The sequence below is a fragment of the Paramisgurnus dabryanus genome, chromosome 23, assembly GCF_030506205.2.
Source record: "Paramisgurnus dabryanus chromosome 23, PD_genome_1.1, whole genome shotgun sequence".
Lineage (NCBI taxonomy): Eukaryota > Metazoa > Chordata > Actinopteri > Cypriniformes > Cobitidae > Paramisgurnus > Paramisgurnus dabryanus.
The window spans coordinates 12024610-12036747 of record NC_133359.1 but is presented as its reverse complement, the minus strand read 5'-3'; the positions used below and the strand labels follow the sequence as shown (position 1 = coordinate 12036747).

At 37.6% G+C, this 12138-nt stretch overlaps 1 protein-coding gene across 1 annotated transcript; it reads right to left on the bottom strand.

Moving 5' to 3' along the window:
• Positions 1-2266: 2266 nt before the first annotated feature.
• On the bottom strand, positions 2267-11300 carry LOC135781383 (uncharacterized). The gene is made up of 8 exons (XM_065291819.2): positions 11035-11300; positions 8963-9121; positions 7964-8110; positions 6970-7140; positions 6570-6731; positions 6094-6144; positions 3073-3143; positions 2267-2973 (listed from the first exon to the last, which is right to left on the bottom strand). Exons 1-8 carry the CDS (start codon positions 11162-11164, stop codon positions 2635-2637), a joined length of 1230 nt encoding a protein of 409 aa, XP_065147891.1. The 5' UTR covers positions 11165-11300; the 3' UTR covers positions 2267-2634.
• Between the last annotated feature and the right edge of the window lie 838 nt (positions 11301-12138).

The window sequence follows — 12138 nt, the reverse complement described above, 5'->3', positions numbered from 1 at the left end:
GTCGGCTCGAGAGCATCTAGTCTGTCTCAGTTGGGTTCAGGCCGACAGAGTCATTCAGGAAGCTAAAAGAGTTCTGCTGGACAGCTTGGATTTTAGCCAGATACAAGATAAAGAAATCCTGGATGATGTTATTCGACTTGATGTATTTGTTGTAAAGTTCATGGATTACTTGGCATCCACAGCCATCTGTGTGTTTATTGCTTTGTCCAGCATTCTTTTATGGAGCATCCTTTACCGCTGCATGTTTTTGATGTCAGATCTTATGCCACCTTATGCAATGTTACTAAACTCTTCAAATGTTTAGAGGTTACTAAATAATTTTAATGTTACTTTATTCAGACATGTTTTAAGGTGGGAAATATCTTCAATTTGAGTTTGTCTCTATTAATCTTATATCATCGCTGATCACTTTGAATCAGATGTGTTAGATGTGGAAGACATCCTAAACGTGCAGCGGTAAACTGAAGTTTAGGATCTCTGCTATAGACCATGATGATTTATTTGTGTGTTTATAATTCAATGAGACTATTTCTTTTACTTGTTTAATAACTGTAGGTTTTTATTTTTATAATAATTTAATTTAAACACTTTTATGTGATATAAAATCAAATTTGCGGTTTATGAATTGTTGTCAAACTGATGTTGGATTTTCTATGGATGGTTTACAGTACAAACTTTGGTTTATAGCATTTTTCACTTGAAAATAAATATTTTACAAGTGCTCACAGCTTAGGTGGAAATACTTTGTGTTTACAATGTGCAATTGGATTTTTTTTTTTTAATGACCTTTCTCAGCCAATTTAACACAGGGTTCAATTTTGCAGTTGTTTCATCGCATAGTTTATCAAAATGCGTCTTAATGTGCCTTGCACGCTTGTGAGTAAATGAAGAACGAATGCCTAGGACTGCGTATGACTTTTAGATAACACCATATTATTGCACAGACATTGACAACAGATAGCAGGATTTATTATAAAGCTGTTGTAGATGAGTTTGTGAGTTGATGTGATCACCACTATCTGGAGATTAATGGTAAAGAAGACAGAAGATGTCAATGCAGACCCCAGATCAGTATGGGTTAGGAGCTCTGTTGTGGTTTATGGCCAAGAGATTAAACAGGTTGCTTCTTATAAATATTTGGGGGTTCACATTGACAGTCAGCCTAAAGCAGTGGTTCCCAAACTTTTTCAGCGTGCGGCACCCCTTGTGTACAGTGCATTTTTTTGCGGCCCCCCAAAAGAAAATTTATGACAAAAACAAAATGTTATATTTTAATTAAACAAAACATATAAAATTGTACCTAGTAGGGCTGTTGGTTAGTTGGCTTATTACGTTTTAGGTTTAATTACACAGAATTCATGATAAATGAATGTATTTTATAAAATGTCATAAAACTTGGGCCCCCCGGCACCATCTCGCAGCCCCCCTGGGGGCCCTGGCCCCCAGTTTGAAAACCACTGGCCTAAAGGATTACTCAATAAAAAAACAACAACGATCATTTACTCACCCCATGTCATCCAAAATGTTAATGGGTTTTCTTTTTTCAGTCGAGAAGAAATTAATTTATTTTTTATTTTTCTCAATTTAATGGACTTTATTGGACCCCAACAGTTTACTGTTTAAATGCAGTTTAAAATTTCAGTTTCAACACAGATTCAAAGGGCTCTAAAAGATCCCAAAGAGGCATAAGGGTCTTATCTAGCAAAACCATTGTCATTTTTTGCAAGAAAAATGAAAAAATATGTACTTTTAAAGCACAACTTCTCCTCTTGCACCAGCCGTGTAACGCACCAGCTTGACATGGGGTGAGTATTATCTTGATTTTTTTTAAGAAAGTGGACAAATCCTTTAAATGGCACACACACATGTTAAGTGTTTGTACCAACGTGCTTCAGCACCTACAGAAGCTTAAGATATATCGAAAGACAAATACTACTGCATCTTCCAGCCTACAATGAAATCAATGACTGTGTCTGAAACCGTTCACTGTTCCCTATAAAGAAAACCAAAATAAGTGTGCAATTTTGAACAGTGACGTAAATACTATTCGTTATTAACTCTTAGACCTTTGTGGCTTTATGGATTGTACTGTGAAACGGTAAAGTTTACTTTCTTACTGTTTGTCACAAATGTTTATTTTTTTATTGGATTAAGTTGATAATAAAAAGAACAAAACAACTGCTTTTCATATTTATGTGTGTTTATAATATTTAAAATAAATATGCATTCTATTGAAAATAAAAGGCATCACATTTATTGTATTTCTTTTAAGGCAAAAAAAAAAAAATAACTAACAACAACAAGAACTAATAAAAAAAGTTTATAAAAATACTTGTGGTATAGTATTTACAATGTACATTAATATTATATTTAACAATATGCTGCACTGACAGAAGAACAAAAAAACCACAATAAATTAAATCAATAAATAGAGGTAAAATATTAAAAACATGAAATCTTTCAAACTCAAAATAAAATTGAATGGAAATTGTATTTATATAGTGCTTTTCACAATTTGTAATTGTTTCAAAGCAGCTTTACATTAATAGAAACAGGAAAAAAACACAGCAAATTCGACAGACAATATAAGTAGCAAAATACAGCGGCTTTGAATAAACTTTACAAGCGAGCGTATTAATAATGTAACGTATAGAAGAGGGTGCTATGTAAAGCCAATGTCGGCTGACTCCCCGGGTTGAAAAAACCCCCTAGGAGAAAAACCTCCCAAATTTTTTTGCAAGGAGGGAAAAAAGTCCTAGGAGGGAAAAAACCCTTGGGAGATATATGTAAACGGATGAGGAGATTAAACAGGTTCCGCTGGTGGTCGTTGGTCAGGCATCGGCTGGGCATCATGTTGAAGGACGGCCAGTAGATCAGTGGTGTGTTGACCTCCACGGCGGCCGGAACTGGGTCTGTTTGTCTCAATGTCCTTGGGTTCGAGGGTATTTTAGTGTAGATTTCCTTGCCAGACTTCTTAATATATTTGATGGTGACGTATAAGAGAGAAATAATCATATGTAAGTCATATATAATGTAGGGTTGGCAAAACAATTTGATAAAGAGCGGTTCTACCTTCATGCCATCAGATTTGCGCGTCCCCTCATCCACTTTACTAAAGGCACCTCTTCCAATCTGTCTTCCCACTTCATAAAGCAATGACATAAAGAAATGAAAAACAATCAGTACAAAATTAACACAAGAATTGTGTCTCACATGAACTCCAATGGCAGTGCTGCTTATAACATAACAGACAAAAATAAATATTCATTTAAAGTATGTGCAGATAATGGAGAGTTGTTCAGTACATAAAATGCTAATCAGCTACTAGCAGAATAAACAAGAAGTTTAGGATCAAGTAAGAGTAAAACCACTTTTAAAAACCTAAATCTTTTTTTAAATAAGCAAATCAGGACAATAAAAAGGAAAAGCACACTTTTCCAATGTAAAGGAAAAACACACTTATTACGATAACTGGGCAGAGGTTTGAAACAATAAAGTACAGTCGACAAGGGAGAAAATTAAAGCAGACAATAAAGAGCATATCATAACGTATTGCTACAACTCCTTGAAATGCATATCATAAACAGGATTACTAACTAAAGATCTGACTTCGGACAGAGCGCAGCTCTCTGCACGTGCATGAGATTAAGAGAGGCGATAGTTTGCCTCAGCTCGCATGAATCGCATAAAACTGAACAAATACTTAAGGATTACTACTTTTGTACTATGTTCAGACAGATGCGAGACCGCGAGCACGAGACAGAGAGAAGCGCAGCTTCCAGGACGCGTGCATTAAGTGCATGTGCGTGCAAGAAGGAATCTTCTCTCTACAAGCTCTCTCGCGTAGTGAAGCCCACAAACCCCCCATGCGAGGAAAAGCACACAATGTGCATGTTAATGTGAAACAATAATAATAATAATAATAATAATAATAATAGGCATAGCATTTTTTTGTCTTAAAAAAAGAAGTAAAAATCGAGAAACGAATCGTGACACCCCTAAAATGCATGTATTACAAAACTGGACAGAGATTTGAAAAAAATAAGGAGAGAAACAGTTGACAAGGGAAAAAATAAAGCCAACAATAAAGGTCAGAACACAATAACATTATACTCACGATCACTATCGCTTGACCGCAGGCTAGATGAACCTGACCATTCAGCTGCTTCTTGGAAAGCTGTTATGTCCAAAGATGATGAACCAGACTGGCAATAGTCTGGTTCCACAATCTCGCCGGCTCGAGTCCGAAGGGACTATACTGCCTGTGTTTCTCACGAGATGGGTGCAGGTTACACAAACCTGACTGACTAATCAGCATGATCGGTTGAGCATGACGCCCGTGGTCCGTAGACCACATTTAAGATCATCCTCTTCTTGGAAAGGCATGTTTCCAAGGAAAAGAGCTCGCCGGCTCGAGTCCGAAGGGACTATACTGCCTGTGTTTCTTACGAGCTCGTGCAGGTTACACAAACCTGACTGACTAATAAGCATGATCGGTTGAGCATGACGCCCGTGGCAGACAAACCACATTTAAGATCATCCTCTTCTTGGAACGGGCATGTTTCCAAGGAAAAGAGCTCGCCGGCTCGAGTCCGAAGGGACTATACTGCCTGTGTTTCTTACGAGCTCGTGCAGGTTACACAAACCTGACTGACTAATAAGCATGATCGGTTGAGCATGACGCCCGTGGCAGACAAACCACATTTAAGATCATCCTCTTCTTGGAACGGGCATGTTTCCAAGGAAAAGAGCTCGCCGGCTCGAGTCCGAAGGGACTATACTGCCAGTGTTTTATCACGAGCTCGGTGCAGGTAAGAAGAACCCGACTTAAAATCAGCTGATCTGCCAGAGCACATGGGCGATGGTCGAATGGACCATATGATCAGCTGCTTCTTGGAAAGCTGATATATCCAAGGAATGACGAACCTGACCGGCAATAGGGTGGTTCTTAAAAACCCGTTTGCTTAAGACCAGAACCGTTCTACACATCAGCTTCATCTATACGGGCACCTGAGGATCAAAATGGCTCCACTATATCCTCATTTCCACAGCAACAGCAAGCTTTTTTGATAGCCTGCAATGCTCTGCGCAAGAAAGCACGGATTTTCTTCCGGCTTTTTGGTTTTGGTTCTAAAAGACAAAAATAGAAAAGATGAACAACAGATGTTACCACCAGATTAGAGCCCGATCGATAGGGGTTTTTTGGAAACCCATAAATTAATAACACTGGGAAATATATATACAGTCATGTTTATTAATTTATTATATCGATATTTGATGCCACAATATGGATTCTTGTAACGCACGAAGCAACCTAGTCTCACCCCATGTCGTCAATATTTGACGACACTTGACCATTCGTCATATGTTGACGCGAAGGGTATACCTTTCGCGTCATTTTTTGACGAACTGGGGACTTCAATACTATTACGTCCGTTGCATTCTCTTTCCTATTTTCTTACCATTTTCGCGTCGGTTTAGGGTTAGATTTACATAATGACATCCCTTCCCAAACCTAACTCTAACCCCAACGCCAGGTGACAACTGTTTCATTTCGCGTACCTAACTCTAACCCCAACGCCAGGTGGCAACTGTTTCATTTCGCATACACTGTTTAATTTTGCGTAATCTAACCCTAAACCGACGCAAAAACGGTAAGAAAATAGGAAAGAGAATGCAACGGACGTAATAGTATTGAAGTCCCCAGTTCGTCAAAAAATACGTATGACGAATGGTCAAGTGTCGTCAAATATTGACGACATGGGGTGAGACTGTGTTACACGAAGACAGACAATGATCAATCCGCATACCAATTTATTGTCCCACCCTTATTCCTGATCAGAGATCTGTAATTCAAATCTCACTAGCCAATGGGATTAAAGTATGGTTAAGTCCTGCCAACACGAGAGATTTGTGCCAGAATGGCGAATGTAAATTTCTAAACCTTAAATGAAAACCTTGCTTAGAAAACAGTTAAGAAATAATGTGAAACCCGTGTTAGATTTTTGCTTTCGTTCTCATTTTACGTTTGTTTGTTTGTTTAATTTAAACAATACTTTTTGGGGTGTCATTATTATGGTGTAATACACTGACCTGGTAAGCTTCTCTCCTCTTCATCTAAAGCCGCTGCAGATGTAGACACAACTGGAAAGATCGGACACAAAGAAGACATTATAAACTTCTCTAAAATCTAACACATTGTTACTGTATAGTTATTATGGTATTGTGAAAAATATTATAAAACCTATTACATAAAAATGTCATACATGTTAATGTTACATGTGTGTTATTCCACAGTTTATTCTTATTGTAAAATTTGGAAAAATTAGTGTTGTAAATTATATATATATATATATATATATATATATATCAACTCTGTTCCTCAAGGCCCACTGCCCACTGCATTTTGTATGTCTCTATCATCTGACACAATCAGTTCAGTTCATTGAGATCTCTACTAATGAGCCGATGATTTGAATCATGTGTGTTAAATAAGGGAGACAAACAAAATGTGCAGAGCAGTGGGCCTCCAGGCAAAACCTTGAGAACCATTGGTGTAACAAACTGACCTGCAGGGACCCACTCTTCATCGTCAATTGCCCCGGGAAGGACAAACCTTGTTTCGCAAGCTGCGGGTGCAGAGACGCACAACCTCCGTTGTGAATCTCGTTCACCGCAGCTTGTTACTTCTTTCCCCTGAGCTGGTGTAGACATGGCAGTCTGTCTACCAGCTGGACAGAACAGACAAAAAAAGACATTATAAACTTCTCTGAAATCTAACACATTGTTACTATTGTAACTTTATAAAACCCATGACATAATTTTTAATATATGCTAGTGTTATACATTTGTGTTATTCCACACTGTTATTGCGTTTATTCTTCTTGTAAAATGTGGAAAAATAAATAGACTGAGTATTTTAAATTTATATATATTTAATGTGTCATTATAACAGTGTAAGAGACTGACCTGCAGGGACCAACTCATCATCATTAACTATCCCCGGAGGGACAGCCCACATTTCGAAAGCTGCGGGGGCAGAGACGCACAACTTCAGTTGAGCATCTCGCTCCCCACTGCTTTCAACGAGACTTACAAGCCCTTCAGCTGATGAACCCGTGATCTTATCTTGTCTATCAGCTGCACAGACCGGACACAAAGAACACATTTTAAACTTCTTAATACAGTAACAATGTGTTAGATCTCAGTTACTGTGGTATTTTCACAAACATTGTAATAATAGTAATAACAAAAATTTATCACACAAGACATGTATGTGTACCAGTGGTGGCCAGTGACTTCTTTTTCGAGGGCGAACAATGCGAACATGTATTTAGTCCGTCATATGTTCGGCACGTCATGTGAACCTATGTGCATTACGCGTCATGTCAAAATACGTGTCTGCTGCAGACGCTTCAAAGGCGTTTGCCAGATACTCGATTAATGTCATTTGTAATCAGAGTTTAGTTTTAAGTTGGTGTCTTGCGAGTATTTTGTGAACGTAAGCATCTCTTTGTCATAAACCCTTTTGACGCATGTGCAGCAGGCACGTTTTTTGAAATGACGCATGATGCACATAGGTTTACATGATGAAACAAACACACATTTTGACATGACGAGCAACACAAGACACACGGAACACATATTTCGGATTTGTGCCCCTCGGAAGAGAAGTCACCGCCCGCTACTGATGCATAAACACAATGTTTTATACATCATCACTATTATTAAATTAATAAACTATGTGAACCATATTTTATTTAATTTAAAAACTTCACATGAAAAACATCATTACATAATACATACAAATGTAAACACCAAAAATACCAAACACCGCCCTCATGCTATGCTAGACCCAAGTACACAGTAACTTCATGTATGTTTTACTATCTATATAATAAGTTAATGTGTCAAATGTTTTTCATTAAATTTGAGGTTTCATAATAATGATGTGCTGACTGACCTTCAGGGCCACACCAATCTTTCAAAATCTGTAGAAGGGCCCAACGTGCCTCCTCATCCGAGTATAAACGGGCCCTTCGTGAGGCTTCCATTCTAGTCATGGACATCCTGAGCCTCTCAGTTGATGTAAGCTTTTTCTGTCTAACACCTGGACAGATCAGACATAAAAAAACACATTAACAGTTAACATGGTATTTTCACATTGTGGATAAATAGTTGAAGAATTTTATAACTGGCACTTTTTTAATGCAAATGACAGAAGTGAAAAGGGCGCGAGGCTGCGGGAAGCTGACAAATGAGTGTTTATAACATCAGAACACGTTAACAACAAGTTAGCATAGCGTTTATCTGCTTATAGTTACAAGCCTCCATTTAACGGACCTAAAACAATGTGCTGTCACTTTAAACCCAGTGTCCTGATCACTATGAATGATTTTTGTGTTCTTATTAGCAGGCCCGGATAAACACAATGTAGTGTTTGCCCTTGAAAGTCACCATGAACCGGAAGTAGTGATGGTCTTGTAACTCTGTATGCATTTATTGTATGTCATTATGCACAATTGATCAAACTTTCACAATAGTTATGAACCAAAGAATCATGCAAACCTCCTTCACTAATTCTAGGCATAAGATCGTTTAAAATACTCAATTTAAAACAAAAGGTACAGAATATGGGCAAAATATAGATGTCCTTTAAATTAGCCATATACATTTTCTATGCTGATCTTAGGTCCGCAGCAGCTAACTATAGTTAGGATTGATTTACACGCTGTAATGTCCTTACATTAATGCACCACTAGATGGCACTCAAGCTTTGTGAGCTAGATAAACGTGTGGTGTGTTAAAAGAAGAAAGTCAGTCCTCTTTTCGAGGTTATGAGTGAGATTTTTTAAAGTGTGTTTGACTTCATGAGGGGCTATGTAGACCCATCAAACAATGAGCTGAATGTATGGTGACACAAAATGAGGCGTCGTGCAAACCACTGGTGTAACAAACTGACCTGCAGGGACCCCCTCATCCTCATATGTTTTTCCCAGTAGGACAAACATCTTTGGATAATAGGAGGCTGGAGCGTAGGCCAACTCCTGGTATGTATCTCGTACATCCCAGCCTTTTGGCCCCTGTGCTGGTCTAGACATGCTCTCAGTCCATCTACCAACTGGACAGAACAGACAAAAAGAAGACATTATAAACTTCTCTGAAATCTAACACATTGTTACTTTGTTACATTATAAAACCTGTTACATAATATTTCATATATGCTAGTGTTATATATTTGTGTTATTCCACACTGTTATTGCGTTTATTCTTATTGTAAAATGAGGAAAAATATATAGAATGAGTGTTTTAAAATTATATATATATATTAATGTGTCATTATAATAGTGTAAAGAGACTCATCATCATTAACTGTCCCCGGAGGGACAGCCCACATTTCTAAAGCTGCGGGGGCAGAGACGCACAACCTCCGTTGAGCATCTCGCTCCCCACTGTACACGCTGTAATGTCCTTACATTAATGCACCACTAGATGGCACTCAAGCTTCGTGAGTTAGATGAACGTGTGGTGCGATAAAAGAGGAAAGTCAGTCCTCTTCTCGAGGTTATGAGTGAGATTTATTAAAGTGTGTTTGGGCTACGTAGATCCATTAAAGAATGAACTGTATGGTGACACAAAATGAGGCGTCGTGCAAATTAGCAGTAAAAAAACAGGTCGCGCATTTCGTTTGCCCCGTGCCCCCCCCTCCCTTCAAAATAGCCATTCACCTAAACCAAAACTCCGGTGACGTAATTTAATCTTACCACCGATCTCATATATATTTTCATTAGTTCATGCTCAAATATCACAACAAAGCGCATAACACGTTTGAAAAAAAAATAATACATTGACGAGAACATCATGGAAGCACTTTGACAAATAAATATGTTTGACAATATCGTCAGTTATTGCGTTTGAAAGAAACCGCACCAGACAAAAGCACGCGCGCGACGAGTCCAAAGATAAATCACACTCTGCTTTGTTCATAACGAAACAAATCAGACAAAATAACGAACGCGTAACATTATAAAATGTAAAGTTTACCTTATTATGACCCTGATTTCATAATTTGAGACATTATTTAATGAATAACTTAAGTAATGCGTCGAATAATTCATTCACATTCAGTAATGCGAATTAATGCGTCGGTTTCTAAACTTGGAAAAGGTATTACCTCACCTGCCATATGATGGCGGGAGGGTCGTGTAAAGAAACAGACATTCGCATCAACCCGTATTTGAAATAGACACAGTTCATATTAAATCAACTACAACAAAACGCCTCATGCATACGAGTCTTTAATTCCACCAACAATACAGGCATATAGCAACGTTCGTCTGTATAGCGCAAAGTAAAGCTACTGAACTTAATTTCCACTCGTATATTTTTGCATTTGGGGTTTCTCTTTAACCGAATGAGCTGACAAACCCAACATTTGACTAATATGTGACCGTGAGGATCTGGCCGGTTGCATAAAGCACCTTAAGTTTTTCCCTTAAGTATGACACTTAAGGGGTAAATTCACCTTAACTACTGTAAGAGAATAATTAAAGTGTTTTGCATATAATCCCTTAAATGGTTCGCTTAGGTAAAGGTAATCGTAAAGTGTTTCATGATAGCGACCCCGATTTGTTGTTATAAAATACTATTGTTGCCATGGAGACGCAACAGAAAAAACTTAAGGTTTTTCTGCAACACCCTTAATTTTAAAGGAAACATAAGGGTGAAATTAAGGGAAAATTACACTTAAGGTGCTTTATGCAACCGGGGAAGGTTAATGAGTTAAAGGTAGTTATCCTTCGTAGGTCGCATTTGTAGGCTGCATACGTCATCTAAACCGTCTTTTTGCAGAATATTAACAATTAAAAGATTGGCTATTATTTTCAGTTAATCGTAAATTGTTGTAATATGTTTACGACTTTCGAATGCAATGCTCAGTTAACTTAAATAAACCAGACATGTGCAGCCTGCATATGCGATCTTCGTAAGCTGCAACCTTCGGATGGAGAAAAGGCGTAAATAATATTTACTGACCTGAATGGCTCAATTCCACATCCGGTTTAGCCCGCGGACGGGCGAAGGTTACCCGAGAACCTGAAGGGGCAGAAGTCTGCTTTCGCAGAATACCACCCCTGCTGGTCTCGATATCCTTCAAATCAGACATGATGTTGAAAATGTCTTTAAAAGTCTATTAAATAACTGTCAGCTGTTGCTTGACTAGTCGTTTGAAAGACTTAAGGTAATCGTTTGGTTTTTGATGTCTTTAAAGTCAGGAGAGTAGTAGTGGTTTTCAATAGCTTTCGCTTAGAGAATCACCAGTGTGTGAAGGGAACACGTCAGGGCAAGCCTTTATATATGTTCGGTGACGTCAAACGTTCCATTCGCTTGGCCAATGAGAGACAAATAATTTAAATATAGAACACACACAATGTGTACTCGTCTCTATGACAACAAATCATTTATTATGACGACAGAACATTTATGACGTCTTTGTGTCAATCTTAATCAACTACGTTAAAATATCTTATGTATTATAATATTATGTAAATATTTACATCTATTCATTACTTTTATATTAAAATACATTTAGATAACCTTCTATGTAAATATATGGTTTATATTGCAATATATGACCATATATATTTCTTTCTAGTACTTGTCAACATATTATTTTGTTGTTATAAGTAAATCTATTTAAAAATGTATGTGAAAGTCCCTCTAGTATATTTCACATACAGTGTAAACAAATTTCCCACAAATAAAAACCACTCAACACACAGCTTTTGTAAATAATTTAATTTGACCGAAATTTTCATCACACTGCCCCAATAAATCAGTGGGCACTGAAATCAGATTTTACAAACAATGGGGTATACATTTATGCACATAATATATATGTTAAGCACATATATAGTATATCCATTAACTGCACATTAACAACATGAATCCAGCCAGCAACAAATACTAGAGTTCAGATATAAAATCAAAGCATAAATTTGGATTGGGGGCAGGCTTATGGCTCCTTTCTCTTTGCCATCTCAGAGTTCATAGCCTGTCATAACTGTCCAACAGTTTCCACCTTATGATGTTTTATGAAAGCATCTGCAAAAGAACACAAAAGAGAAGTTAACTTGAAAA